The sequence below is a fragment of the Cyrtonyx montezumae genome, unplaced genomic scaffold, assembly GCF_038088225.1.
Source record: "Cyrtonyx montezumae isolate F1298 unplaced genomic scaffold, pur_monq_1.0 scaffold_3, whole genome shotgun sequence".
NCBI classification, from domain to species: domain Eukaryota; kingdom Metazoa; phylum Chordata; class Aves; order Galliformes; family Odontophoridae; genus Cyrtonyx; species Cyrtonyx montezumae.
In genome coordinates, this window is record NW_027072034.1 from 111,772,262 (window position 1) to 111,799,819 (window position 27,558).

The window sequence follows — 27,558 nt, forward strand, 5'->3', positions numbered from 1 at the left end:
TGGACTTTTTTGAGCTTTATCGTGGTTGTTAATTTGAAGTAATAAAGTAGAAAATGATAAAGTGATGCCAGCATCTGTCCCTCCTTCCTCCCTTATCAGGGCCGGGCCAGAGGGGAGCGCTGTCCTGCGGCCCCCCCCCTATTCCTGACTTCCAGGAACGCGTATGAGTAGAATTACTGGAAAATAGGGAACTAAAAATAAATCGTTGCACCTCAGGATGGGCCGCAGCCCGGGCAGCACCGCGCGGAACGCGACGTCTGCCCGCAGCATTCGGCTACGTTGTCTATTATGCGCCGCTTCCCCCGCGCGCTGCCCCTTTAAGAGCGAGGTGGTGATGTCATCTTCCCGCGCCCCGCCTACTCCTCTCCGTGTGGGGCGGCGCATGCGCGGGTGGGGAGGGCCCGGCGTCGCCATGGGCTGGTGAGGGCTGCGCGCGCCCGCCCGCCCCAGCGCCGCTGCCGGCGCTCGCCCGCGGGGCAGCGGGGCAGGGCCCGAGCCCAGCGCCGGCCCGGCCCGGCCCCGCCCGCAGGTAAGCCGGGCCGAGGGTGGAGGGCGGTGGTACTGTTGTGGAGTGCGTGAGGGTGAGGGACTCCGCAGCCGCATCGCTGAGGTGTCCACTGCCTCTTTCTGGGCCTGGTGGGGCCTGCGCGTCCCACGCGGCTCCCTCCCCTCAGGGCGGCGCTGCCCCTGCGCTGCTGCGGGCTGCCACCCGCCTCCTGCGGGGCTGTGCGGGGTGGTTGGTGCCGGGCGTGGGCCTGCCCTGCGTGGCTTGTGTGGGTGCGGTGTGGGTGTACGGGGAGGCTGTCAGAATGTTTTTCTACCGCGTGTGGGTTGGCAGCCTGCTGGACGTACTGGCCGCGCTGTGAGGGGTGATTCAGGCTTGGCAGGCTGGAGGAATGGAGAAGGAATGGGGACGAACGTGAGCGTTGCTGGGTTCTGGTGAGTCGTAATCCGGGAAAAGGGATGGAGTGGGTTTCAGACGGCTTTGTGAAAGCTCCTTGGAAGGTGGAGAAGCTGTCAGTGGGGGAGGAGGAGAAGTGGGAGATGGAGAGGAGGAAGCAAAGGTGGGAGCGTCATGAAGGAAGTTTGGAAACGTTCTCACCATGTATGGAACTCAACCAGGGATAATCACTGAAAAGGACAGGCTTCTCCCTAAGGAAGAGAGAAAAAGAAACGGCACGATCAGATGACAGAACAGCATCTGCAGGGTGAATAGAAACATTCTGTTCAGAGGTGGTGTTGGTGCCCCATCCCTGGAGGTTCAGGGCCGGGTTGGATGGAGCCCTGGGCAGCCTGAGCTGGTGGGTGGCATCCCTGCCTATGACATGGGGTGGGACTGGCTGGGCTTTGAGCTTCCTTCCAACCCAAGCCATTTTATGATTCTATGAAATGCCTATTTCTTATTCTGTACTAAGTCGGCAATATGCATTGAAATTTTAACCAAGCATACATCTTGCTAATGAAGACTTGACTTCTGTTTGGCACAAAATTTAACTATTCTGCTGAACTTTGTTGCTGGAAATTCTCCTGGAGTCCGAGAGCTTAGCATTCTTCCCAAAACGGACCAGAAGTCTCTTTAGAAATGTTCTAGTTATTCATATTCATTGCGTTGAAGATTTGTGTTTGTCCAGTAGTTTGGGAAAATTCACACTTTCAGAATGCTGCTGACAGTAAACACCAGAGGTTGGAGGAGTGGTGTGATGATGATGATAAAGATATCCCACAGCTGTCTACTTCAGGAGGCCTCAGAAAAATGGGTTGGATGTACATCCACTCTGGCCTAGTGGAGGAGCTTAATAGCGTACTTAACACCGTTGTTACAATCGTGCTGCAGAGCTTGAGTAGCATGTATGCACCATGTGGCTGTTTGCACATCTGGAGCAGAGGTGGCTTAGTGTTGCTGCGATGAGATGGGGAATGTGCTGCTACTGAAGTCAGTGTTTTGAATCGGCTCGTTATGTGCCTTGAGTCTTTACAATCTATTATAAGCGCATAGCAGGCTGTTCTGGGGAAATGGGCATGGGGGAGAGTGCCTTGCAGTCACTTGGGCACTAGATACACTTTTATTTGTCATCCTCAGTGGGACATGTAGCACTTAGATGGGAAAGGTTCTCAGATGTGCATGGACTAGTCAGAAAACAAAGGTGAGGGAGGTGGTTTGGCGTAATGGCAGCATTCTGAGCTGGCTTGTTCCTAAGGAATTGACAGCATCCAAACAGAAATTGCTTTGTCCTTTGTCATCTTGCTTGCCTGTTAGCTGGCTGGGAGTTGAGCTTTTGGAATTTGCCATTGAGGGATTAAGATTTCTTCCTGTCCAGTTTGGCTATTGAATTACAGTTGCTGAGCCCCTGGAAAATGGAAGTATCAGAGAGAAGAACATCGTGTCTGGCTTTTGAGTGCTGGCTTGAGTGGTGTATGTGCTGTTCTTGCTTCTTCCCAAGGGTTTGCTTTCTTGTGGCTGGATAGCAGTTTCCTGCCTAGACATTACACCCTCCCAGAACATACAGGGCTCTGAAGGCTGTTTAAAAGTGATAAGGAGGATTAAAACACTCAGTTAAAGCAATTGTAAAATATGATACTGCTTAGACTGGAAGCACCGTTTGGAAACGTTTTTTTTCTTTCTGTTTTCATATGAACTAATATAGGAGGGAGCAACCATTTGTGTTTTCAGCCCAGCAGCTCTCAGCATGGTTTTGAAGGTGAAATACTGCCAGTGAAGGCTGTGAGGTTCAACCAGGAGCCTTACTTGATAGCCATCCTCCTCCTGAGGATAAGTACTTGCTCGCAGCAAGGTTGTCTCTGATCTTTAACAATCAGCTCAGCCTCTAAGGGTTTTTTGGTTTTGTTTGTGGTGGCATAAGTGAAATATCTGGGGAGGCAACAGAATAAACCACATCCAAGGAAAATGCAGTGTGTGGGTAAGCTGCCCAGAAGCCCTGCTACTCCTGGGTGTCACCAGATCTTTAGAGCCCCTGAGGCACATAATTTACAGGAAATTCTAGAAGGAAATACCTTACATGTTCTACCTGCAGCACTGAATGTCACATTAGCCATTGGGTAAGTGTGTATTTGTCTCCCCACCCTCAAGTCTGTCTCTGGATTGAAAGGGTGGAGATGCTGCTATTATCATCTTACAGTCACAGTGCGTGAGATTCTGCTCATACTGAAAGGATCAGCTGTTTGGGGGCAGTGGATAATGGAGAGTGACCAGGAGCAGAGGGAGATGGCATCGCAGTCTCAGCTTGCACCTTCTAAGCTGAAAGCACTTAACTGTTTGGCTGTGTTGTGCATCTGCCACCTTATACAGTCTGTGGCAGAAAAAAAAAGAATCTCTGTGGTTCAGCAAAGAAAATGACTACCACACATTACCTCGTGTGTCAGTGAAGCTTTGAGAAGGAGACTGAATGAAGTAATGCCTTAAAAGTTGACCTTGCCGTGCCACTGTTCCCTCCCAATGCTATAAAACATACCATGATGATATCGGAGGCTGCAGAGCTGATAGCGTGGGAGCCTGCAGTTGTCTGCTCATCTCTAGCACAAATGCAGCCTAAGCAGCAGAGATGGAAGTACCTCTTTCTCTCTCCAGGTCACTTAAAATGCACTTGGAGAAACTGGGCAGCTGGCGAGATGGAGGAGAGGGAATTGTCTTAGTGGCTGACCGTATCTCATCTCTTTGTGGCTGGTTTTGGTAGGGAAGAGTGGTTAGGGTTGGGTGAAACTGATGGCAGCTAATTGCCGTAGGCAGCTGGGAGTGACCTCACTCCAAGCTGACTTTCAGACTTTCCCCTGTTCAGTCACTTTGTGATGGCACTGATTTTATGGCAGAGCTTTAATCCAGAAGTTATTCATATACAAGAGCTGCTCTGGAAGTAATGCCTCCTGTTTTATGGTGTTGGCCCACGACATCAGAGGTGGATGGAGTTTGAACCTTCCCATGAATATTCCATTACGTTTTATTGCCATGTGACAGAGGGCAGCAGAGGGGCAATCTGACCAAATGGTGTCTGATGTGGAAGTATGTATGAAGCAAAGGTGTGTCATTTTCTTCCTCCATGTGGAAAAAAATAGCATGTATTGACATTCATTGATGCTTTCTGAACGTTGATGAAGACCCAGCAGTGGATGTGAGCACAGCGTGGTGGTAAGTGGTATGTTCCAGCAGTGGTGATGGCCGTGCACAGCTGTCTCATCATGAATTGAACTGTCTCAACCACTGCGTGGGCAACATTCTCCTAGCAAAACTGTCATCATAGCAGCTGTGAAACAGTGGGACACCTCAGTTTGTGCAGGTTTTTATGAATGCATCATTCAGGCTCTTGGTTAAAATACTGTTTTGCAGAAGAGGCCAGGCAGGGGTTTTCCTGCTGCTCCTTTCTCTGCTCACTGTGCTTTCAGCATCAGGCTGAAGTTGGTTTCCTTTCCTAGAGATCACTTTTCTGCCTCTTGAGCTTCCAGAGGTAACTTCTGTGTAAAGGAAGTGTTGTGTCTGGGTTCATTCCATATATAGGGCTTTGTCTGTTTTTGGGAGGGAGCTCTCCTCACCCAGGAGTCCAGGAGTACAAAGCTCCTATTTCCCTTTTTAGAAGTCTGTTCTGTTGAGTCTTGATTTTTCTTGGTGGAGTAACGGGACGAGAAAAGCATGTGTGGGACAAAACAGGAGTAGTGATGCTTCACAGAGTGACTGTATACCCTGTGGCAATGTCAAGATTTGTCTTCTGTGCCTCAGCACTTTGAAATAGGGAAGAATGAATTCAAGCAGTGGTGGCATAAATTCTGATTTGACATTGTTCTTGAGATTGTGGGAGATGAAAGGCAAACTTCCTCTGCAGCACCGGACACAAGTGTTTACAACACATCCTTTCTCTCACTGCCTCTTTCCCCTTTGCTAGTTGCAGAACGTGTCTGTAGTCTTCCTATGTTTCTCTCCCAGGAGCAGAGGGCTGGACTGGTTCATGTGGAGCAGAGTTGTGAGGAGCATGGGAAAGGGACGCAACATATGGCCCAAGTCCTGAAGAAGGACTTGGAAAGATGAGAGCATCCCTTCTCCTCCTCTCCATCCCCTTTTCTCTTTTTCCTGTCCCCACCCAAAAAAGGGACTGGATGTTGGATGCTGACCTATTACAATGTGGGTCAGTCAGCTAAAAAAGAAGAAAAAGAGGATGAGGGTGGAGGGGGGGAGGGCTGTGTGAGTACAGAGAGACAACAGAAATTAATAGAGCAGAAAAAAACTCTGGAAAGAAGAGTGTGCAGCTCAGGGTAAAAGGGTTTTGTTGTTGATTCTGAGTTTTAAATGGGTGCCGTGGAGGGGAAGCAGCTCTGTGATGGATTAGCAAAATGGAGGGGTGGTGGGAGCTGGGAGCAGGCAGAATTCCTGTGGTACTCCTGAGAGCAACACTCAGTGATCCTTATGGGTCCCTTCCGGCATGGGCTTGCTGAAGGGTTAAGTTGTGTGCATGTGTTGTATGCTTCTACTTGTATGCAGATGTGGGATTATCTCTTTGATGTGGTGTAAGGTAGGTGCACCTTTACCTGGACACCCGGAGCCCTCCTGGATGCCCAGCTCCTGCGCCTGCCTTGTGCTGCTCCTCTCATGCTGAACTCACTGGTTTGGCCTCAGTGGTGCTCTGCTCTTGATATGAAGTGCAGGAACTGTAGATGGCTGCGTGCAGTTGCTGTGTGGTTCTGTGCATTGTATGTTGCACACCCCTCTCCTAGCTGAGTGCAGCACAGCTCAGTCCGGATGGAGTTGCGTGTGTGGGTATGAGGTATGTGATGCAGAGCAGCTTTCAGAGGCTTGAGGTTAAGAAGGCTTTGTCCAGCACGGGTAGTAACATGTAAATAAATCACACTAGCCAAAATTGCATGGCAGGTCGCATACTTAGCTCACAGATTGTTTCAGGAGTGTGATTGAAGAGCTTTAAAAACACACCGTTGAGGCCTTTTCAGATCTTGTAGCTAACTAAAGTAGATGCCACCCCAGAGAGCAAAAGCAATTTAAGATGTAATAAATTTGAAAGCATTTGATTTTCTTTTATTGCTATCACTGGTTTGATCTGTGCCAGCGGCTCTGTGGCACTATTTAGTCCTGCCTCCCCTCTTGCTTTTCCTACCCTTTGCTAGATCAGCTGGATGTGCTGTGCCTTCGGGGCTTGAAAAGAAGTTAAATCAACTACAAATTTGCAGTATATACCTGGCACAATGGAAGGAGCTGATCCCAGTTGGCAATTCTGGGCATTGTTATAATTAAAATAGTCTAAAATAAACCTTGAACCATTTTGTCCTGTGTTCTTGTACTCTTTCCAAGTGTAGGGGACGTTCTGAAAACCACAGAGCTGCTGCTTCACTACCGTCGAGCTTTTCCCTGTGTCCTAATAAAAGCAGAAAGTTCTGACTTTAAATCACCCACCGTGTGATGCTAAGTGTGAAGTCAGGAGCGAGGAGGAGCAGCTCCTCACCTCACAGCCATCCAGGAGCAGCTCACAGCCGGGTCAGGTTTGTTCCCTAGCTTGCACCATGTAACAGACGGAGGCTGAGCTGCTAAGGCTCTTTCCCGGGATAGCTTTGTGTATCGTTCTTTGCTCTCTCAGCAGTTTAGAAATGAAATTCTTTCAGCCTCAGAGGAGATGATCTATTTTAAAAGCGCAGATTGCGTTTGCAGATGGCAGAGAGCGGCTTCAGAGCGCTGCCGTTTGCTCCTGGTGTCCCGCTGTCGGTGGTACCGCACTTCAGGACTTGCAGGGATTTGGGGATGCAGTGCAAGCACTGCTTCCCTCCTCTTGCACAGTGTCAGAAGCAGGTTTGGTGTATTTATGGTTGTTTATCTTGGTGTAGAAATAGCTCCTCCTCACTGGTAACATTTTCCATGCGCTGATGCAAGCCAAAAAGATGATTTTTTTTTTGTTTCCATTCGCGCCAGATCCCTTCTGTTTACTGTTCCAAGTTTATTTTCAGTGGAAGAAGCTGCCGTGTTAGTGTTAGGGACAGAAGGCCTCTGTTTCCAAAAGACGTGGGGATGGCAATCTGTTTCTGATGGAGAACCACTGCGCTGCTGTTCTCCTGCGGCCGTGGGCCGTATGGGCACAGCCGGCGAGCAGCAGAACTGCTCCTGTGCAGGATGGAGCCCCTTCTTGTACGGATCTCGGTAACGCTGTTTGGCATCTCAGGATAGCTATCTTGGTATAAATAGCCCATGGTTTTCTTTTTTTGTTCCTTCTCCTCACGCTGAGAGCAGAGCCTGGGACTCCTAAAGCGGAGCCCTCTGTGTTTACTGGAGGTGTTCCAGAACCGTGTGGATGTGGCACTGAGGGACGTGGTCAGTGGGCATGGTGGGGATGGGCTGGCAGTTGGGCTGGATGGTCCTGGAGGTCTTTTCCAACTGTTATGAATCTGTTCTACGACATTTATAATGCATCAGATTCCCAGTGCAATACAAAACGAACTAATGTGGGTTTCTAAATGCCCCTAACTTACCATATGGTAATGTTGGTGGATTGGTACCTCACAGTACTGGGAGCTGTGCAGGCAGAGAACAAAAAGACAGTTGTCCCACGTAACTTAAAATGCATGAGAAACAACAGCTAAGATGCAGCCAGCTGGGAGGAGTGCACAGAAAGAGGCTGCATCCAGTAGCCTGACCAGAGCTGGACTGCTGCATAGCTGTAGTGGCAAAGTGGAAGAAAGGAGAAAATCCAGGAGAACTGAAGATAGCTTTGGTAGAGGTTGGACCTTTTCCCCAGACACTAGAGAAAGCAGGTGGTGTGGTAGGGGTGATGCTGCGATGGAGGTGGGTGTCTACTTACAGAACCATTTGAGTTGAAAGAGACCTTTAAGGTCATCTGGTCCAGGTCCAGCTTCCCTGCAGTGAACAGGGACACCCACAGGTGGTTCAAGTGCTCAGAGCTCCTCCAGCCTGACCTGGGGTGTCTCCAGGGATAGGGATCCACCACCTCTTTGGGCAGCCTGTTCCTGTGCTTCACTATCTTGATTAGAAGGGATAATTTGGATATGTATGTTAATTTTGAAATTCAGGAATGCCACATTCCTTCATGTTTCAGTAGGAAGGAGAATGAACTGTGGTTTATAACCAAGAAGTACCGACCCACATAAACGTGTCCTCAGGCAGCCCTGAGGACAAAGGGTGCTCGTGGATCAGTGGGTTGGGGCTTGGGGCAGGGGAACAGAAGTAGAGTCCCACTGAAGAAAGCGTGCATGTTTTGTTTCAGACACAGTGCTGGAAAGAGTTAACTGGTTGCAATGACTGTGTATTAAAGGGGATTAAGCAAGGAACAGTGCATAATAATTCAATTAAAGACAGTTGGTGTACAATCACAAGAGGGCAGTATTAAGGTTACGTATACAACTTGAACTTGCAAATGTCCTGGCTTCTGAATGCTTAACCCTTTTTGCTGTTTCAGCTTCTTATAAAAGAGGGAAGTGCAGAGAAGCAGAGCAGTTCCCTTTCAGTTCCTCAGTTCTGGTGATGGGCAGTGTTGTATTTGGGGCTGAGCTGTTGTTGTTCTGCTGTGAATAAGACTGGAGCTCCATGTCCTGCCCTTCCTGCAGCTGTATGTGCAGCTATGGAAAGCTGTAACTTAGAAAAGGAGTACTTGAGAAAAAGAGTGACTGGAAAGAGCTAAGAAAAACCAAGTTTGACAATTATCTTGTGAATTAAACCATAGCAGTTGTGCACCCTTAGGAAAAGGGTACTTCCAAAATTATTAGGAGGTTGTCAGGAGGCAGTATGGTGCTGTTTCCCTTGGTAATAGTGTCTTTGCTACAACGACAGCAGAAGCATCTCTTACAGTTCAGAGAGCCAGTGGCAGTCTGCTTGTGATCTTGGTTTAAGTGGATTATCTTCCTCCAACCCAGAGGTCAAATTAGAGCCTCCTTATGACCAAATTGAAAATAATAGCTGCTTTAGAACTTGGTCCTTTCCGAATTTGTTCCATTGAATGAGAACAGCTTTTCATCCATGGGTAATGCTGCTTTGTAATCTTGCATGTATGTGTGTTCTGGGTGTGTTTTCATGGGTCAGCTGGCTTTTAAACACCAATCAGGCTAAATTCACATCATGGAGAAAATGATGCTAAGTTAGCAGAGTTAGTGATAGGCTGACTAAGTATACCATGCCATATGGTGTTTGATAAAAGCGTCGCTTTCATGCTCTTCTTTCTAGCTGGGAGAGCTTTCAGCATGTATCCTTCCAGTGCAAGCACTTTGGGCTGCATGTTGCTTTCAGAATGGCATTAGGTGAGGTAGGAATTGCTTGTGGAAGGGATGGGGATGCTTTTCTGCCCCCCCTTGCTGTACAGTAGGTAAATGTGGTGTTCATCTTATTCTTACATGTTTTTGTTGCAGGTGGGGGATGTCAGCTGTGTTGTGAGTGGAAAAGAGGTTCCTGAGTACCATGTGATCTGTTGCATTGTATAAGGGGTGGCAGTGACAGACTTACCAGGTCCTATTCATAAAGCATGAGCAGGCAAAGCGCTGTTACTCTTGTGCTCCTGAGTCTTTCCAGCTGAGTTCAGTTGCTTTTGGTTCTCTTTCGTGGCAGGTCCTGTCCCTTGGGCAGTTCTTCAGCAATCCCAGGTGGAACCTCGCACCGAAAAGCACCATGATGGTGATGACCGATGTCACCGCAGCCCCCAGGCTGGGGTCAGCTGCCACCACACCAGCTGTGGCTCCCAACTTCTCCCGGATGCCAGAGGATGGCAGCCCCACAGCTGTGGAGCAGCCAATATTCCTCATGACCACCGCTGCTCAGGCCATCTCAGGTTTCTTTGTATGGACAGCTTTGCTCATCACCTGCCATCAGGTAAAACCCTTTCACTGCTATTTCTCACTCTCTCCCTTTCCCCACGTGGAGGAATAAATGATACTTTTGCAAATCTCAGCTGTGTGGTGGGGGACTGTGGACTCTGGGGTGGTATGAGGACCTCTTCTTTGGAATTCTAATGTATTATCTGTGCAGGTCAAGGTGGCAGCTTTTGTGTGAGCGTTTTTTTCTGCCCCGGTTCTGTAGCCTGACTGGAGAGGAAACAAAGTCTTTACAGCCAGCAGGTGCAGAACATTTAGCCTTCTCTTGAGTGTTTGCAGAAAGGTGTGTTCTCTCAAGCCATCCATTCCCAGGTCCTGTAGCTGTAGCTAACCTTTTTGTTATTGTGTCAGCTGTTAGCTAAATGATCCTGGTCATCTGTTGTTTGACGTGCCTGCTTTGATCTGCTGTGCCACTAGATTCCCCTGACTGAACTCTGCTGCGGAAAGGAGTAGCCGGAAACGTTTTGTTTTAATTTATCTCCCCTCCCCACATTTTGGGGTAGGTGCCCTGGAAGCCAGAACAACTCAAATGCTTCATCCTGTTCTGTACCTCTCTCACGCGGTTGTCATGTGAACTGAAAAACAGTGGGGAAACACAAGCCCTGTTATTTATCAACCTGTGCTTTGTACCTGTTGGTCAATAGATTCCAGAGTGATGACTGGGGCCTAGAAAACTACAGCCTGTTGATGACATAGAGGGGATAGTGAAGCTCAAAAGTGGATTAGTCACTGATGAATAAGAAATAGTAACACCTGCAGTTTCACCAGCTTGGGTGACAATTACAAGTGCTGTGGATCCTCCTGTTTCAGGAGCACAAGTTGATCACCTACCAAGGGTAGGAAAAAAATACTTTCTGTGCAGTATAGCATTGTGTACTTAGGCATTAAGGCCCTTCTGTGAAGGAAAAATGATGGAGGTCAGGGCTGGAGAGATACTGTTGATTGATGCACGCTGTTGTCCTGTTACAGGACAGGACAGTTCTTGTCTAAAGTGCTCTCATAGGTGCATGGATTGCAGGGCTCTTGTGACATCCCAAGGGCAAAGCTTGGAGTCATCTGAACCCGGGTGTCAGCTGTCCTTGTGCTGGGTGAGGTGTGTCACTGGGATTGTCACAAGGAAAAAATATCACTAAGTTAGTGTTCGTTTATTTTCAACGTGTTCTTGACAGGAAGTGAGGCTTTTGGGGGATCCTTGTGGGCTGGGGAGAGAAAAGAAGTGTATTTTGAGGCCTTCAGTAAACTTTGACTGAACCTGGCCAAGTGGCAGAGATATGAAGAGGAGTTAACTTCCTCTCCCTCACAAGGTGAAGAGGAGGTCATCAACGTCTGCTTTATTAGACCCTATAGAACCTGCACAGCACACCCATATCACATGCACACCCATACAGAGGGTGAAGCTGCAAACAAATGCTTGTGCCACTTCAGGCAGCCAGATCAGCCAGTCATGAGGCACATACGTAACTAACAAGGTGCTATTCATTCCAGCAGCTAGGACAGCAGCTTGATTAGGGTTGCTGTACAAAGGCTTGGCCTGTGGAGGACGTGTCCTCTGCTGCCTCTGTGGCCTGTAGAGTGCACCTGCCACACTAGCTGAAGCTCCTGCTGTGCTATTAGGCCGTTAGAGAGACAGTGTTCATCTTCAGAGTATGCCTGTGATGGAGTCACTGTCCCTGGGTGACATGATGCTTGGATCTTAGCGGTCTATTCCAACCTTAATGATTCTGTGATTCTAAATAGCTTTTCCACCAGGTGGGTGTTCTGTGAAAAATGCAGCTTCAGTGTGGGATTTAGTGATGGCCAACAAATTACGGCCAGTGGGAATGGGGAGGATAAGGACATTGAACTCCCCTCAGCCTATGACTTTGGGGGCCTGGCATGTGTGTGGACAGCCAGACAAAGTGAGCGGTGTGGCTGTGTTCTTCCTTGGAGTGCAGCCCAGTGCCTGGGCACGGTGCTCCCTTGGTGGCTGAGGCTTCATGGCCATGCTGTCACGGATGTGCTGTGTGGCAGTTTTTGAGCAGATGGGCTGTGGCACACTGCCTCTGCACTGATTTGAAGGTCACTCTCAGGTTGTTTCAGGTGAAAGTCTTGAAAACATCCCAAACTGCCTGGAGAGTGAGCGTGTTCACAGTGAGCACGCATTTCTCTGTTCAGAAAAAAGGAACCTGCAGTGTTGTCAGTCTTAGGTACTTAAAATAGGATAATAGGAACATGAGATTGGTAATAGGAAAAAAAAGATGAACGAAAGAAGAAGGGAAAGGTGACGATAATAACAGCATTATCGTTCCTGACGAGAAGCTAAATTAGAAGTGCTTCCATTTCCTTTTCCTTCTCTTCTCCTCTGCTCTCTCTGCAAACTAATGGATGCTGTAAGATAACAGTGTTTTGTTTTTTTTTATGCTTCTCACCTTGAGGTTGCTGGAGACAGCCAAGAGTTGTTTTACTATATTTGTTTTTTCTGGCCTCCTTGGCTCTCCAATTCCACTTTCTCCTCAGTACTCCACGTGCTGCTGACCCTGGTTTCCCTCTCTGTCCTCCCAGATTTACATGCACCTTCGCTGCTATAGCTGCCCAAATGAGCAGCGCTACATCGTTCGGATCCTCTTCATCGTGCCCATTTATGCTTTTGACTCATGGCTCAGTCTCCTGTTCTTCACCAATGACCAGTACTATGTTTACTTTGGCACAGTGCGGGACTGCTACGAAGGTAAGGAGGGCTCAGACACAGTGGTGGAGGTGGGAAGTCTCTACCGTGAGAGGACTTGCTCCTGGTTGGGAGCAAGGGGGAGCATCTCTGTTGTCTTTTGAAATGCAGTTTTATGGGTGTCTGACTGGTTGACCACAGTTTGCTCAGTGGTTGAAAAACAACACCTCATCAACTCCCGGGCTCTGAGCATACAAGGTACACTGAGCTTCACAGTACAGTGTAGCACAGCCACCATGTGCTAGTGTTGTTGAGGGATGAAGTGCTTCAGAATCCTGCAGGAGAGGATGGGCTACTCATGCTTTAATTTTTGGTCATCTGCTGCAGATGGTAGTGCTAACATTTTATGTGAGAGAAACAGTTACTCTGCAATAAACACTATCTAAACATCCCTTCTGTCTCATCCGAAAAAGAGACTTCTGCCCACCCACAGGAGAGGTTGCATTCTGCCAGTGTGCTTTTTGAGGGCAGTTTGTTACCATACCTGAATTAAATTATTTTAGTGTTTAGTTTTTGAGTTCTGCATTGCAGAGAGGTGCTTCTGACTGCTCCAACAAGTTAATCAGCTCAAAGGACCAGTGGCCCTCCTTCACATCCCTGACAATGCCCTGAGACGCAGCAGCAGATGGTAAACGTGTGCACACAATTCAGAAGGCATCTTTGTTTGGGCCTGTTTTTTGTTGTCTTTTTTCCCCCTACTTCCCTGCCCTGTGTAGGTCTAGCAGCAAACCTGCTGCACTGCAAAACTCCTCTCCTAGCAACACTCGTTCCCCCTCTGCCTCGCACAAGGGAGCTTGCAAACATCAGAGCCTCTGCTCAGGAGGCAGCCCGTGCCCCAGAGCTCACCAGCTTCCCTGGCATGTTGTGCTGTGCAAATGGACTGCAGGTGGAGGTGAAAGCACATTCGACCAGCAAGTTCTCCATTGCTTCTTATGGGAACTGCCTCGAAACCACCTCTTTGTTATCATTCCTTCCTTTACCATTCTCTTCCACACTTAATTTTTTTTTTTTTTAGGAAAACTCTTATGTTGGGAATTGTTGGGTTTGAAAATTCTGTTAGAGAATTGCAGTAGAAGACCTTGCTGATACATTCAGAAATCTATTGTGAGCCATTTTGGGCTGCAAAACCCATTCTGGGCTGCATTTCATAGCATGTGTTAGGGGGAGCATGGTTTGGTGGTGTTATTCCACGTGACGGTGGCAGCCAGGTTTGTACAGAAAGCAGTGACAATGACACAAGTAGATTTTTTTTGTTGCACTGATGTCACAAATACATCTGGTGAATGTGGATCAAAAATGGGAGAACAGTTGTTTTGCTGATGCAGTTAGCTTTGATAATTAGCACTTATTTCTTCAGGGGGGTGGAGGGATAGATACTTCCCCCACCTCAGTTTTTTGTTTACTTCCTCTTCTGTGTAATGGGCAGCTGGTATTGTAATGACTACATCAGAGGGCAGGGGTCCCTGGAGGGTAATAGGAAAAGCTCTGCTTTTCTTCCTCTGAGTGGTTGTCACCCAAATTGCAGGAAAATTGCAGGCAAAAAGGTTTACCACAGTTATTTAAATAACTTTTCCATGTTTGGTGTTTTCTTTCCTAATTATGGCTTTCACAAAGTCATTGCAGTCGTGAACATACCTAACTCAGGTCAGTAACAAAGATTACAGATGGAATAGCAATTTCCCTGTTACATAAGTATTAGCAGGTATACCACAGGCTTTTTATGTGCTGTGGCATTCTTGCCAGCTAGGCACATCTAGAAGCCATTAATATAATGTTTTGAGGCTGAGCATTTTGGGCAGCATTGAGTACCTCTTTTCTAGGGCATAGCTTGGATGCTTGTAGAACAAATTAGAGCCCGTGCTGGCAGTGAACTGTGGAAGTTCTTCCAGGTGGTAAAATAGACCCGAGGTCTAATAAGTGTCTACTTGGTGAGGTCAGGTTCTCAGCACATTGCATTAGGCTTTTGTTCTTATTCCAAAGTTCTGTGAGACTTCTGTTTCCATCCCAAATTATTTTGGTTTTGTTTTATGTCAATGCCAGAGGCCAAAACCAGGATTTGAGTAGTGGCATTCCAGGGAATGTCTTGGAACAGAGAATCAGAGAAAATAAAGTTGAGAGAAGGGTTGTCTGATCCAGCAGTGATTACAAGAAGTCAAGAGGGTGGCAGACAACACTTGCAGAGGCATATCCATGCACAGTTAAGTGGTTTTGGGTCCCTTGAAAATGTCAGTAGTTATGACAAGAGTCCTCCCCACTTGTGTCTTTGCATCATTTTATGTGTATCAGTCCAGCTGAGCCTTGAAAAGAGTTGAAGTGAAGCAGAGTATTAGTGATCAGTCTGAGAAGGCTCTTCCTCATCTGTACCAACTTGCTGAGGAAGGCAGAACAGAAGTAACCCAAGAAGAGAGCTTTTCAGTACACAAGGAATTTTAGCTGTCCAAGGATATGAAGCACAGAGCCTGCTTGTTGAAAAATATCCATTAGACATGAAAACAAAGTTTCACTTGTTGGTGAAAACACTCTTATGTCTACAATTCCATCACCTCAGAGATAGTACTCATCACTTCAAAGGGTAAAAGCAGGAGATATGGGTGAGAAATAATTTTTCCACATGATTTAGTCCTGGTGTAATGTCCTGGAATAATGCACAGGAACTCTGTGAAAAGTGACATCTTACAGCTGCCAAGTAAAACAGGCTGACCACAGTTTTAAACAGTCCTGTGCCCCTTTTGGCACGAAGAATAGAATGGCCTGGGACCTTGGCCAAACTCCAGTTCAGATAGTCTTGTAAATGCTGAGGTAGGGAGTTAAATACAGTGAAAACAAACTGGAGTGCTTTAAAAGGAAAGATGCTGCATAAGCAGTCCCTGCTGATGGTTTGTCTGTTGCCTGCACTCCTGGTCCTTGCACCTGTTCTGATGCTGGTTGTCATTTTACTCTGATGGATGTCTTTTGCAGCCTTTGTGATATACAACTTCCTCAGCCTCTGCTACGAGTACTTGGGAGGGGAGAGCTCCATCATGTCTGAGATCAGGGGAAAACCAATTGAGTGAGTATTTGTTCTGCTTACAGCACAGTGTGCTCATCCTTCTGTACCAGTCCACCGTGTATCTATCTATCCTTGTCCCTAAAAACTGCTTCAGTGGCAAATGCTTGCTGGGACCGCACAGGATGGCTGGCAGTGATTTACCAATATCTTGCTCCAAGACAGATTGAGCTGATCATGTCCTCTTAGGCAAGCTGGATTGCTTCACAGCTTTTCTGAACACCTGCCTGCTCCTTTGTTCCTTTTCTTCCTTTCTCCTCCTCTGAATCTTTCCTGTCTTCCGTTAGTTGTGTGTGCTTCCTCCAGGATCTGTTTTTTTCCCCATGCTACTCAGCTTAAAATAAATTTAAAAAAAGTTTGGAGTATGGCATCAGAATGTTGTTCTAAATATGTCTCTGAAAGAGGCTATGACTGTAACTGCAGTCATGACTGGAGAAAGCACTAGTCCCATGACTGCTACAGAGGAGGCAGGCAAAGAGGGTAGAAGTCTTGTGCTCTGGCCCAAATCTTGGTTCTGATCCTTGTAATCTTCTGCTGGTTCTTTCAGGTCCAGCTGTGTATATGGGACTTGCTGCCTGTGGGGAAAGACCTATTCAATTGGATTCCTGAGATTCTGCAAACAGGTATGGGCTCAAGGAGCTGTGCCATCCTCCAGAATTGAATGAAGTGTGTGGCAGGGTGGCACTGTTGCCTTCTTGCTGCGCAGCTTTGAGGTATGTGTTCCTGTTAGTGGGTTTGTAACATGATTTTGAGACAGGCCTGCAAGCTGCTGAGAGAATGTTATTTTGGTTAACATTTTCTGCTTAACCCCAAATCAAAAAGGCCTAGCAAAAGGTAGGGTTTATCTCCTGGACTGATGTTAGCCCTGGGATTTCCTTTTCCCTTTCGGGATTACTGAGGTCCCAATTTTAAGAAATTGATGGCTGTGTTGAATTGCAGATACCCAACGATTGTGTAACAGCCTCCCAAATTCCCAGTGCTGCTGTCATGGCTAGGAGTAGAGGAGGGGGTGGAGGTTAAACTCAATGATTTTTAGGAGGAACCAAGTATTGCTCACCACGTCTGTCTGTGCTGAATTGAGTATGTTGAGGGGGAGGAAACGAGAGATCTAAACCATGATACAGCCCTTGTCTGCTCATCAGGTCAGTCACCTCTGTCTGCCATGAAACAGCAGGTGAGTTTCAGGGCCTTGTTCACAAACGGAAGTGATCGCATGAAGTTTCTCTGGAAGCAACATGAAGCACATCTGATGCTTTGAAAGGGCTCAGTTCACTGTCATTTCAGTCTCTGGGGCTAGATCTCTGCCCTTCCTTCTCCACATTGTGCCTCCATCTTCCGTGCCTTAGCAGCATGCTGAAACACCGAAGGTGCAATGCAGACTCACAGTAATATCTGGATTGGCCTTTTTGAAAGGAGTGCATCTTTCTTTTCTCTGTTCCCTTTGTCTGTTTTGTGTTCTGCTCTCATGCCTTTCTTGTTTCCGACCCTAAACTGTTCCCTGTATGCTGCTTCTCTTGTTCCTCTTGGACTTCATTTGTACACCCCATATTTGACCTCATGCAGTACCTAATCTTTTTGCTTCTAATGTTAACGTTTACCTTTTAAACATGTCATAAGAAGGCATTACACCCATCAAGATGAAGGAGTGCTGGAGTGAGAATTTCCCTTACACTTCTTGTTTCTCATGTCCTGCAGCCTCTGGCAGATATCTACATAGATTGCACATGAGTATGTTGGAAAGCTTTGGGGTTTTTTTTTCCACTACAGTGAAGATCAGAAGCACTTTTTCTTAGTCATTTTGCTGGCTTCTGCAAATCTTCAGCTCATTTGGTAACTGGCTTAGGTGGACATTTCACATTTGCTTTGCTGTTTTCTGGCAGCAGTTCTCCTAGTCAGGCCATCCCTTTGCATACAGCCAGATCTGCTGTGGAGGCTGTGAGGGAGGTGTCTTGCAAAGTGATGTGCTAAGTACTTCCGTCCTTCTTGGCTCTAGCTTACATGTTGCCTTGGTGAGAGTTCGTTGACACCAAGACTCACTTTCTGGTACTTCTAGCCTTCCAGAATTGGTAACTGAGACCTTCCAAGGCAAATTCCTTGAGAGGAGAGGGCCGCAGAGCAGATCTCAATGCTGATCTATGCATTATCCCACCAGTGTGATGACCAGGAAGAGGAATGTGCTGCAAGAAGCACTTTGCCCACTTACCCCAGCCCTCAGCATCTCTAGTGTTCCTGCTGCCTCCCACCACTGCCACCTGTGTTTTCTGCTTTTCCCAGTCCCTTTAATCCTGAGGGCATCTGTGGTATTGCAACCACTCCTCTCCATCCCCTCTTTCCAATCCAAGCTGTTCTCAGACAGGTGCCTGCTGGGGCTCAGTCGTTCTGCACACATTGCCTGAGATCCTCCAGCGGTCGGCTGGTGTGTTGGTGGCTGTGATGTAAAAATCTGGGCAGATCATTTCCTTAAAATCATCCCCATCGAGGCGGTTGGCTGGATCTGCATCTGGTGACCCTCACAGATGGGTCACACACAATCCACGTGCTTCCCGTATGCCAGAGCATCTTCTGGGGAAGCATCTAAAAATAAAACGCGGTGGTTTGGATTGCAGAGAAATGGTTAAGCCATCTGCTGATTGGAAGGAGGGGAAGCTCAGAGGACAGTGCTGTTTACCAATTAGCCTGACCTTTTCCAGTACACATCTTTACAGTGACTCACTAATTCGCATGTGCTGGGGTTTTTAATCTCCTTGAAGTCTTATGACCACTAACAAATTGCACTGTGTCCAAAGCAGTCATTCCTCTTTGGTTTTGCCCTCTTTCCTGCATGCGTGCAGGTCAGCACCTGTTCCAGCCTTCTTTGGGGAGATATGGGTGATGTTTTAGGTTCCCGACCTTGTGCTCTTTTCAGACCTCAGTGTTCAACTTCCCTCTTTCCAGAAGGACGGAAGATGTGGTGGCTTTGACAGGGAGTTCCTCATAGAAGCCACGCTTTATACCTGTAGTGCCTACAGCCAGAATGGATAGAGCAGCTCCAAAATGCCTAGAGTCTTCTTCCTGTACAAGCAAATAGCACGCGTACTTTCTCTGTGTCTCCTCTGTCTCCTCCTGGGTGCTTCAGTCCTCGAGCACAGTTGATTAGCAAGTGCCAGACTCCTTGTTGGGGCTGGATTGCATTGCCTTGCATGGCAGGTCACTGGCGTGTCTGCTGGATGTTTGTTTGGGAACATGGCTTCATGCACCCCCTGCCTTCTCATTCCTTTTTTCTTATTCCTCTAGGCTACCCTGCAGTTCTGTGTGGTGAAGCCCCTCATGGCCATCAGCACAGTCATCCTTCAGGCCTTTGACAAATACCAGGATGGTGACTTTGAGTAAGTATATTTGGCTAGAGTGGAGGTTTCAGTTTCCCTTTACCTGCTGGGCCTCAGGAAAAGGTGGGGATGCACATAAGCTGAACAGTGTATGTGAGAAGAGATGGCACAGATAAGCCTGCTGGTTTCGGGTTCTTTTTCTGCTCTAGTTTGGGAGAGAGAATGGGACAGAGAGGCAGGAAGGAAATGAGAGTCCTGTTAATCCCCAGTGGTGGTGGCAAGGGGAAAGGATCATACTGAGTGTTTGTGCATTTGTTTTCTTCAGTGTAACCAGTGGCTACCTCTACGTGACGATCATCTACAACATCTCTGTCAGCCTGGCATTGTACGCCCTCTTCCTTTTCTACTTTGCCACACGTGAGCTGCTCAGTCCCTACAGCCCAGTCCTCAAGTTCTTCATGGTGAAGTCTGTCATCTTCCTCTCCTTCTGGCAAGGTGAGCTGCACTTCCCTTCACTTTATCGCCACCGTGCAGGGACTGAGATGCTAGAATTGATAGAGCAGTTGATTAATAGTCTTTCTGTTTTCTTTATCGTTGTGTTTGTTTTGTAATCTTTTGTTGCTTTTCTTAGGGAGAGCTGATGAGCATTTCTGAAACGGGCATAAAGCACAAAGTGCTGTGGTTTTATCTGCATGCTGCCATTTTATTGATTAAAGTGGCACATCTGAAAATCTTTTCAGTGCTCTGTAAACAAAACTGTAGTGGCTTATCTGTGATTGCTGTGAAGCAGCACGCGAGCTGAATGCAACGTGTGCTGCTGCAGAAACACCACTATGTACTGGTGTTTGTGAAGGACGTTGAGAGCATGTACACATCATGATGCAGATGCCACATCACAGAGCCTGAATTCTACCTCAGCTTAATTCTTCTTACTAATTGGCTGTTAGCATTTCCCTATTCAGTGCCCTACTTAGGTTTACCGAGTTACACTTCAAAGACTAATTGAATATGAACTTGGATGGAATTTAGGCTGTTGGAGTATGGCCCATCCTCCCTTTGTATAGACACACTAATAAGCTGTCTAGTTTTATCATCTTGAGCCATCTGGTCACAAGCTTTCTGTCTTCTCTGGAATTTATCAGCCACCTGGTATATGGACAGGGGAAAATGTCTTTCTTAAAACTGTGTGCCATAAACATTTCATGCTTAAAGTGAAAAGCTCCGTTACGTCAGTTTTTACTTTAGTTAGCAGAAGTGCTGAGATCACCCACACAAATCAGGCTATTTTTTTAACCGTTTGGACTTAAGTTCTGCAGCAACTAGATCCCAACATCACCTGTCACTTGAACCAGAAGAGGGTCAGTGGTTGAGCATTCTTTGCTTAAACAATTCATTCATCTTTCCTTTTTCTGCTGGACGGGCGAGTGATCCATCTCACTCAGTTTGTGATTCCTGTGTTAAATGAATTTTCATCTAGTGCTTGCAAGGGCAGCAGGTTCAGTTTCTCACAGCTGGTATTCAGTCAGGCTTTTTGCACATTCACGTGAGGTTGTTCCTTTGTTTAGGGATGCTCTTGGCCATCTTGGAAAAATGTGGTGCCATCCCCAAAATCCATTCTGCCAATGTGTCTGTGGGTGAAGGCACGGTAGCTGCTGGATATCAGGACTTCATCATTTGTGTGGAGATGTTCTTTGCAGCCATTGCCTTGCGCCATGCCTTCACATACAAGGTGTATGCAGACAAGAGACTTGATGCACAAGGTAAGAAATATGCCAGTGCACGTGGCCTGTCTGCTCAGTAGCAAGACTGGGTGGAGATTGGTCCCCCTGGGAGCCAGTGCATTGATGTGACTCTCAACCTGCATGCTTGGAAAACATCACATCCCCTCCTCTGTGGTGTCTGAGCCGATGCGTTGTGCAACAGTTCTGCAGGCCAGAAACCTTTCCTGAATTGCATTGTTCCCTTTTCAGTTCCCTAGTTATGCCACCCACGATAGCTTGTTGCAGACCTCAGGGTGGCATGAAGTTGCATCCTTTCCATAGAGTGGGTTTGTCCTTCTTCCTGTCTCCCCAAAGGGGAACTCCATTGCTCCAGATTGTGCAACAGTCTGGAGGCAGGAGGGACAAGGCCAGAAACAGGCTCTGTTTTGACTCCAGCTCAGGAGGATGGGGCTGTGCTTTAGCAATATGTTTTGCCTGGAGGAGGAGGATCTTCCTGTAACGATTTTGAAGGTGGAGCTGCTAGAAATCTTATTCTGGTGAAGACAGAGGTGGAAGTTTTCAGGGAAATGGGGCTTTTGGTTCCCCAAATAAAGGAATTCCTTCCTGTTGGGGGTGGATGGGAGTCTGTGCTGAGCTGCAGGAAGACAGCAGCCCTTGGGCAGTGTTTATGTAGATAAACACTCCATCCCAGCTAGCCCCAGAGGTTTAGGAAGGGCAGTGGCTACAGGTAGGGGGAGGTGAGATCTGTGTGTGATGAAGTGGTAAATTGCTGTCCAGTACATTGGGGATGGTTTGGTGGTGGGTCTTGTTGAGTTCTTGTTATTTCCTCTCTCTCTTTCTCTCTGTCTCTCCATCTCTCCCCTCCCCCTTTTTTCTCTCCCTTGCTTTGGCCACTGGTCCCTGATGCAGCCGTTCCATCATATGGGCCATACGGTACGTGCAGCATGCTCTGTGTGTTTGTCTCAGTTGGTTTTAACTGGGATATGCCTTTCTGTCCTGGCTCCCAGCCTGCCTACTACCTGCTCTGTCCCTTGTTCCCCTTCCTGTAGGTCTGTAACCTGACCGCCTCACACAGCTGCTTTAGGGTTGTCTGGATAAACTGTGAAAGAGCCCTTGACGGTGGCATAACCCATCTTTAGAGCATTCATATTGGGTCTGTGTGAAACATTTCTCCCTGAAGAACTGAGCAGGCTCCCAGAGGAGCTGGTTTGCTCCCTCTCAGCCCAACCTCCCTTCTCATCCTCAGAGCTGAGCAGAGCCAGGGGCTCATGCTGGAAGTGGAACTTAGAAGCTGAGAGAAATGGCAGCTCCTAGAAAGATGGCTAGCCCTTGGGTGGGACTGTGACCAACTGCTGCATCCTGTGCTGTGACACCCAGCCGTGGTTCTGCCTTATTACTGCCCGTTCCCTCCCTTTGTCTCCTGTGTTCCCCTCTCCCCTTTTATGATTTCTTTCCCGTGGGTGCTTTTATACCATCTATCAGCGTGATTTCCACTGAGTGGGAATTGTAGATGCCATTTCTTTGATATTTTTAGAAGTCTCTTACTTTTTTTTTTCTTCCAAAAGCACCTCCTTACCTGGCTGCCTTCATTGCACCCCCAAGCCCGCCCAGGTCATGCACGGGCAGGTCGTTGCTGTGCATCCCATTCTCACAGACCCTTGATAAAACTCAGCACCATTTATTCATGTGGCCTTTCTTCAGCTGCTGCTTAAGGGATTCTGTAAAGTACCTTCTGCAGGACCTAGGAGTGCATGTGCCCTCTTCTCCTTCCCTTCGTGTTAAAGCGTGTGGGGGAAGGCAGCGGGACTCTTCACCTGTTCCTTACCCCAACAGGTCGCTGTGCTCCCATGAAGAGCATCTCCAGCAGCCTCAAGGAGACCATGAACCCCCATGACATCGTCCAAGATGCGATCCACAACTTCTCCCCAGCCTACCAGCAGTACACCCAGCAGTCAACGCTGGAGCACGGCCCACCCTGGCGCAATGGCAGCCATGTCGTCTCACGCTCCCACAGCTGCTCGGGTGCCCGTGACAACGAGAAGACCCTCTTGCTGAGCTCCGATGATGAGTTCTAGGAGGGGAATGCTGCCAGCACAGGCTATCGTTTTCTCCTCCTTTGTTTTTTATTTCTTTCTAATTTATTGAAGCAGAAACATGCAAGTCATATCACCTCTTAGTGCAGATTGCAGAAGTGGGCATTTCCCATTAGCTTTTGTGGGTACGGACACAACGAGTGAAGCGGAATTAGGGGAATGGCCCAGACTTGCTTCTCAAGCCCGTTCCTTTCAGCAGCAACTGACTGGAATGAACTGAAGCAAAGCTCTGCTGCCTGGGGCTCTGCCCCCCACACCTGCCCAGCTTGATGTGGCACATGACTGGCCAGAGCCTGGATTCGTGGCCAGAAATGTTCTGTTTTCAACTGGACGACCTGACTGCTTTGAATTCCTCTTCCTGAATGGTTCACGTAGGCACAGCTTGCACCCCCAGCTCCCTGGTACTAACGTCTCTGTGATCCTTGGGAAATGGGATTAGGATGCAGTGATAAGCATTCCTGAGGGCCAGACTGGAGATTGGACCCTCAGTAGCCGTTGCAGTGAATACTTAGTATGAAACATCTTCTCTCACCCCAATTAGGTGCTGCTTGTGCAGGCCTATGCTTGAGTGAGTGTAAGGGAAGAGGGCACGACTGTCAGCTTGTTCTGCCCTCTCTGCTCCCTGTCTGGGAGGCTGCCTGCTGGAACTCGGCAGGGGTGGAATTACTGTCTCACAAGGGCAGAGTTTTCTAATCACCAGGTGTCCAAGCTTCCCATCTCTCCTGCGTTCCTGTGGCAAGATGCTCCCTGGAGCATCTGGCTCCTGCTAACCAGGGTTGAGGGCTGGGCGTGACGGGTGGTGTGCAAGTTTGTACAGCTCTGGCCCTTTCATCCCTCTTGGGGAGAGGGATATTTGTGAACAGTAAGATGCTCTTTCCTCTTGTTCCCTGCCCCCTGCCAACAGAGTTGCCTCTCAGAGTTGTGGATTGCACCAGCAGCTGTCAGAGCAGGTCGCAGCCCAGGTGTCTTGCAGGTGGCCTCCCCAGTTTTGCCCTTAGACTGGAGTATCTGGGAAGGGATGCACCTTTCCAGGTTGCCCCTCGTTGCTCTGCCAGGAAAAGCAGGGTCTGATTTACTGCCTGGAGTTCACCTTTCCTCCTTGTGTCCTGATCTCTGCGCTTGTTCATTCACTTCCTCACAAGCGATGGTGAGCGAAGAGCTCCTTGTTTCCTCAGCACCCCTGCGAGGTCAGGAGCAGCACACACCCTGCAATGCCACACAGTTGGTTCCTGCTTTTCCTAAACCTGAAAAGTGGTCTATTTAACCACTGCTTAAACACACATGCAGGGCGCTACCTACCAGGCTTTTCATGGGCTTGGTGTAAAACTCTTTATCCCCATCCCATATGCCACCTGGAAAACAGACTGAAGTTTCAGTGAGCTTTCCTTCCACCTTCTGTGGCTTTGACTAACAGGTTTTAGCGTGGGGTATTTATTTTAAACTTGCCCTCTCTTTAAGTGGGGTATAGGTCAAAGCCTTTCCCCCTTCCATTGCATTTGCAGGCCTCAGTGATGCCCCAGTGTCACTTAACCAATGTTTGCTGCATTGGATGGCTGAGATCTGGAATCTCAGAAATTACCCTGTTAAGCTTGAAGATGCTCCAGGCTTGGGGAGGCATTTTCTAAACATTATTCATCTATATGCTGTGCATAGGATCTGGATATTCTCCAAGCTTCCTGTACGTAGAGGTTTGAAGTATAACCCTGTTGCACTAGCTGCCTTTGGAGAAGCCTGGCGAAGAGCTAGTGCCCAGATAACATCCAAGCTGCCACGCTTTATCATTTTATATATATATTTTTTATAACACTAAGCAAAACCATGTCTGAGCTTCCCATGCTCCCCTGCAACAGGCCAGCACCAGAACAAGAGTCAGCTCCGAAGCTGCTCTGGTTTAGGAGGAACAAATCCTTAATTTGAAGACCCAGAGCTCAAGACTGAGGGCGGCTCCTGCTCTTGCAGTTCTGCTCGTGGTAGCCCAGGGCCAGGAGTAGGTCCTCAGAGCTGCTCACCCCTTCCCCCTCCTCGCCCTTCCTTTTTGTTTGACCTTGTAACATACCCGTGGGATTTGTTTATTATTTTTCCATAGAGAGTAGTTCTTTGTATATAAACAACTGCAAAAAAAAAAAAAAAAGAAAAAAAAAGTATGATAAATAAGACAGAGCCACCTAGTTTTGTACCTATCGTGTTTAACTGATGTGAGCACAGCGACAAGCTGCTCTCTCTATTTTGGTCTTCGTGACGTTCTGCTCTGCGGAAATGAGCAAATATGATGACAAATAAAACTATAGATATAATATAGATTGTACTCCAGCTGCCTCACATGTGACTTCTCTGAGCCAGTTTTGGGTTTTTGCTGGTTCAATGCAGCACCGCTCTCCGAGGTTTCCCCTGGCACTCAGCCCGAACCTCCCTGGCACAACTTGAGGCTGTCACCTCTCATCCTCTCACCGTTAGCGGGGGAAGCAGAGGCTGACCCCACCTCGCCACCCCCTCCTTTCAGGCGGTCATACAGAGCATTACAGCCTCTCCTGACAGCTCTAGAAGTCGAAGACCAAACACACTCTGTGGAAAAAAAAAACCCCAAAACCAACAACCAAAAGAACTCACTTTATTTGTAAAGTCTACAAAATACAGAGGAGTCAGGCAGGACACATACTGTAAGTCAGAAAATAAATAGTTTTTTTGTTTGTTTTTTTTTTTTTAACTCTATATAAGATAAAATGTGATTTGCATATATAAAATATAAAGTACGGCTCTGTACCGACATCCTGGCTGTGCCGAGAGGCGGAATGGCAAAGAGGACGTGGAAATAACTTAGGTTCGTGCAATAAATAAACCCAGGGGGAGTGGGAACGGAGGGGACGCTGACACAGTGCCCTCTGGGCGGGCACGTCTCTGGGTTGGGACGGAGGCTGCAGCCGAGGGTGGCTGGCGTGGCGATGCCCAGACCTCTGTGCTGGTCTCCAAGCTGGAGGAAAACCCAAGGGAGAAGCACGCTGCCCGCCAGGCAGCTCCCAGGAGTGGGATGCTCTGCCCTCCACACCTCCTGCAGCTCCGCACCCTTCTGCCTCCTCACTTTGAGTAGCCTCGGCCCTGGAGCCAGCAGGGTGCAGGGGAGCAGGGGGCTTGGTGGGGCCATCCAAGTGGGGCTATGTGCAGCAAAACAGCAGTTATCTGCACTCCAGCTGCCTCCGCTTCCTTCTTGCCGCTGCCTCTGTGTTCCAGGCACCCGGTTAGGCTGTGTCCCGCTCAGGTCACAGAGAGGCGTGAGGATTGTGCATGATGGGGAGAAAACAACCCCTCCACGTCTCCCATTTTTTTCTCCCAGCCCCCAGGTCTCCCCTGCCCGAGGGTCCCTCTCCATCACTGTGCCATCCCGCTCACCCCAACCCGCAGCCACTTTCTGTTCCCTCCGACTTGCACCTTCTCTTGCCATCTCCACCCCTTCTCATGGGGCCAATGCCAACCCCGTTCATCTTCATCCTTCTGCAAAACTCTCTTCCCGTTTCCCTCTCTGGCACATACTCCTGGGAGCGCCTGCCCTGCGCTCAGCTCTCCCAAAAAGTGGGGTGCACAGTGTTTTCCTTCCAGCTTGGAGCTGTGGGATGTTTCCCTGCCTCCATCCGTTCACATGGACTCATCCCCTCCTGCACTCACCCACCGATGCAGCAAGGGATGGGACCACGGGGCAGTGCCGGGCTTTGGGTTTCCCCCATAGGACGGCCAACAGGGTGCTGTCCCACCCGGCACTCACATGGTGGCAGCCCTCCCTATAAGAGGAGGTCTGGGGACCAGAGGGGAGGATTAGGGGCGCAGCTCCCAGCAAAGGAGAGCCTCAAGTCGGTGTGTAGGGGAAGGCGCCATGGGGGGGACCGTGCCCGGCCGAGGGACGGGGCCAGCACTAGGAGTAGGCAGCCTGGTTGGCACCGGACTTGACGATGGTGATGACGCTGGCAGTGGCCACCTTGGCAGGTGGCCCGTGGGCAGCCACAGTGCGGGCGAAGCCCTGCAGGGCCTCGTACTTGCCACGGAGGGTGTCGAGCTCGAGGCGCATGGCGGCATTCTCCCGGGCCAGCTTGTCCACCTCCCACTCCAGCTCCATCTTCTGCTTCTGCAGCTCTTCCTTCTGGCAGACACGCTTCACCCGGCAGCTGGCAGCATAGCCCCGGTTCTTCAGCGTCCGTCGCCGCTGCTTCAGCCTCGCCACCTCCTCCTTGGAGAGGCCCCGCAGGTGGTGGTTGAGCTCCCGCACCGACAGCCCCATCAGCTCCTCATCCGACAGCAGCGGCGTGTTCTCCCCGAGCTCTCGCTTCACCTGTTAGGTGGAGGAGCAGGTGAGGTCCCAACGCCAATCCCTTAATGCCAGACCTCCAAACCTCCAGTGACGGACTCGCCCCCAGCACCAACCCCGATGCTGAACCCCAAGGCCAATTCCCCCGTGCTGGATCTCAAAGCCAGTTCCCCCATATTGGAGTCCAGCAGTGTCAGCTCCCCGTGCTGAACCTTCCACAATGCTTATTCCTCATGCTGGACTTCTCCCACTGCCAATTCCCAGCGCTGAACTCCCTGATCATGGACCTCCCGATGTCGCTGAGCCCCCCCCCCCCCCCCCTCCCCCACACTCACACCCCTCATTTTCCCCAGTGCTCACCTTCAGTGCCTTGCTGGACAGCCCATCTGCAGCCATGGTCGCCCCGTACCGGCCCTACAAAACGCCCAAGAGAAGAGCGGGTGAGCGCCAGCACGGGGGCACGGAGCGTGATGCCGATCCCCGCCCAGCTCCACCTCACACCTTTATACGAAGCCCATAATAACGACACACAACCATAACAACGGGGGAAGGCCCTCCCGCCCCCTCCAGCCCTCCCCGCGG

At 48.9% G+C, this 27,558-nt stretch overlaps 2 protein-coding genes across 4 annotated transcripts; one reads left to right on the forward strand and one right to left on the reverse strand.

Moving 5' to 3' along the window:
• Positions 1-398: 398 nt before the first annotated feature.
• TMEM184B (transmembrane protein 184B) lies at positions 399-22,686 on the forward strand. 3 transcript variants are annotated; one of them, XM_065742971.1, is made up of 10 exons: positions 399-529; positions 9,554-9,814; positions 12,358-12,523; positions 15,479-15,569; positions 16,114-16,189; positions 18,840-18,931; positions 19,197-19,366; positions 20,437-20,631; positions 21,502-21,525; positions 22,426-22,686. In XM_065742971.1, exons 2-10 carry the CDS (start codon positions 9,614-9,616, stop codon positions 22,665-22,667), a joined length of 1,257 nt encoding a protein of 418 aa, XP_065599043.1. In that variant the 5' UTR covers positions 399-529; positions 9,554-9,613; the 3' UTR covers positions 22,668-22,686. The 3 variants fall into 3 exon arrangements, with proteins under 3 accessions (XP_065599043.1, XP_065599044.1, XP_065599045.1); XM_065742973.1 differs by lacking the exon at positions 399-529 and adding an exon at positions 6,430-6,492; XM_065742972.1 differs by lacking the exons at positions 399-529; positions 21,502-21,525 and having other exon boundaries at positions 6,426-9,814.
• Positions 22,687-26,052: 3,366 nt separating this feature from the next.
• Positions 26,053-27,467, reverse strand: MAFF (MAF bZIP transcription factor F). Its single transcript, XM_065742926.1, has 2 exons — positions 27,337-27,467; positions 26,053-27,000 (listed from the first exon to the last, which is right to left on the reverse strand). Exons 1-2 carry the CDS (start codon positions 27,370-27,372, stop codon positions 26,587-26,589), a joined length of 450 nt encoding a protein of 149 aa, XP_065598998.1. The 5' UTR covers positions 27,373-27,467; the 3' UTR covers positions 26,053-26,586.
• Between the last annotated feature and the right edge of the window lie 91 nt (positions 27,468-27,558).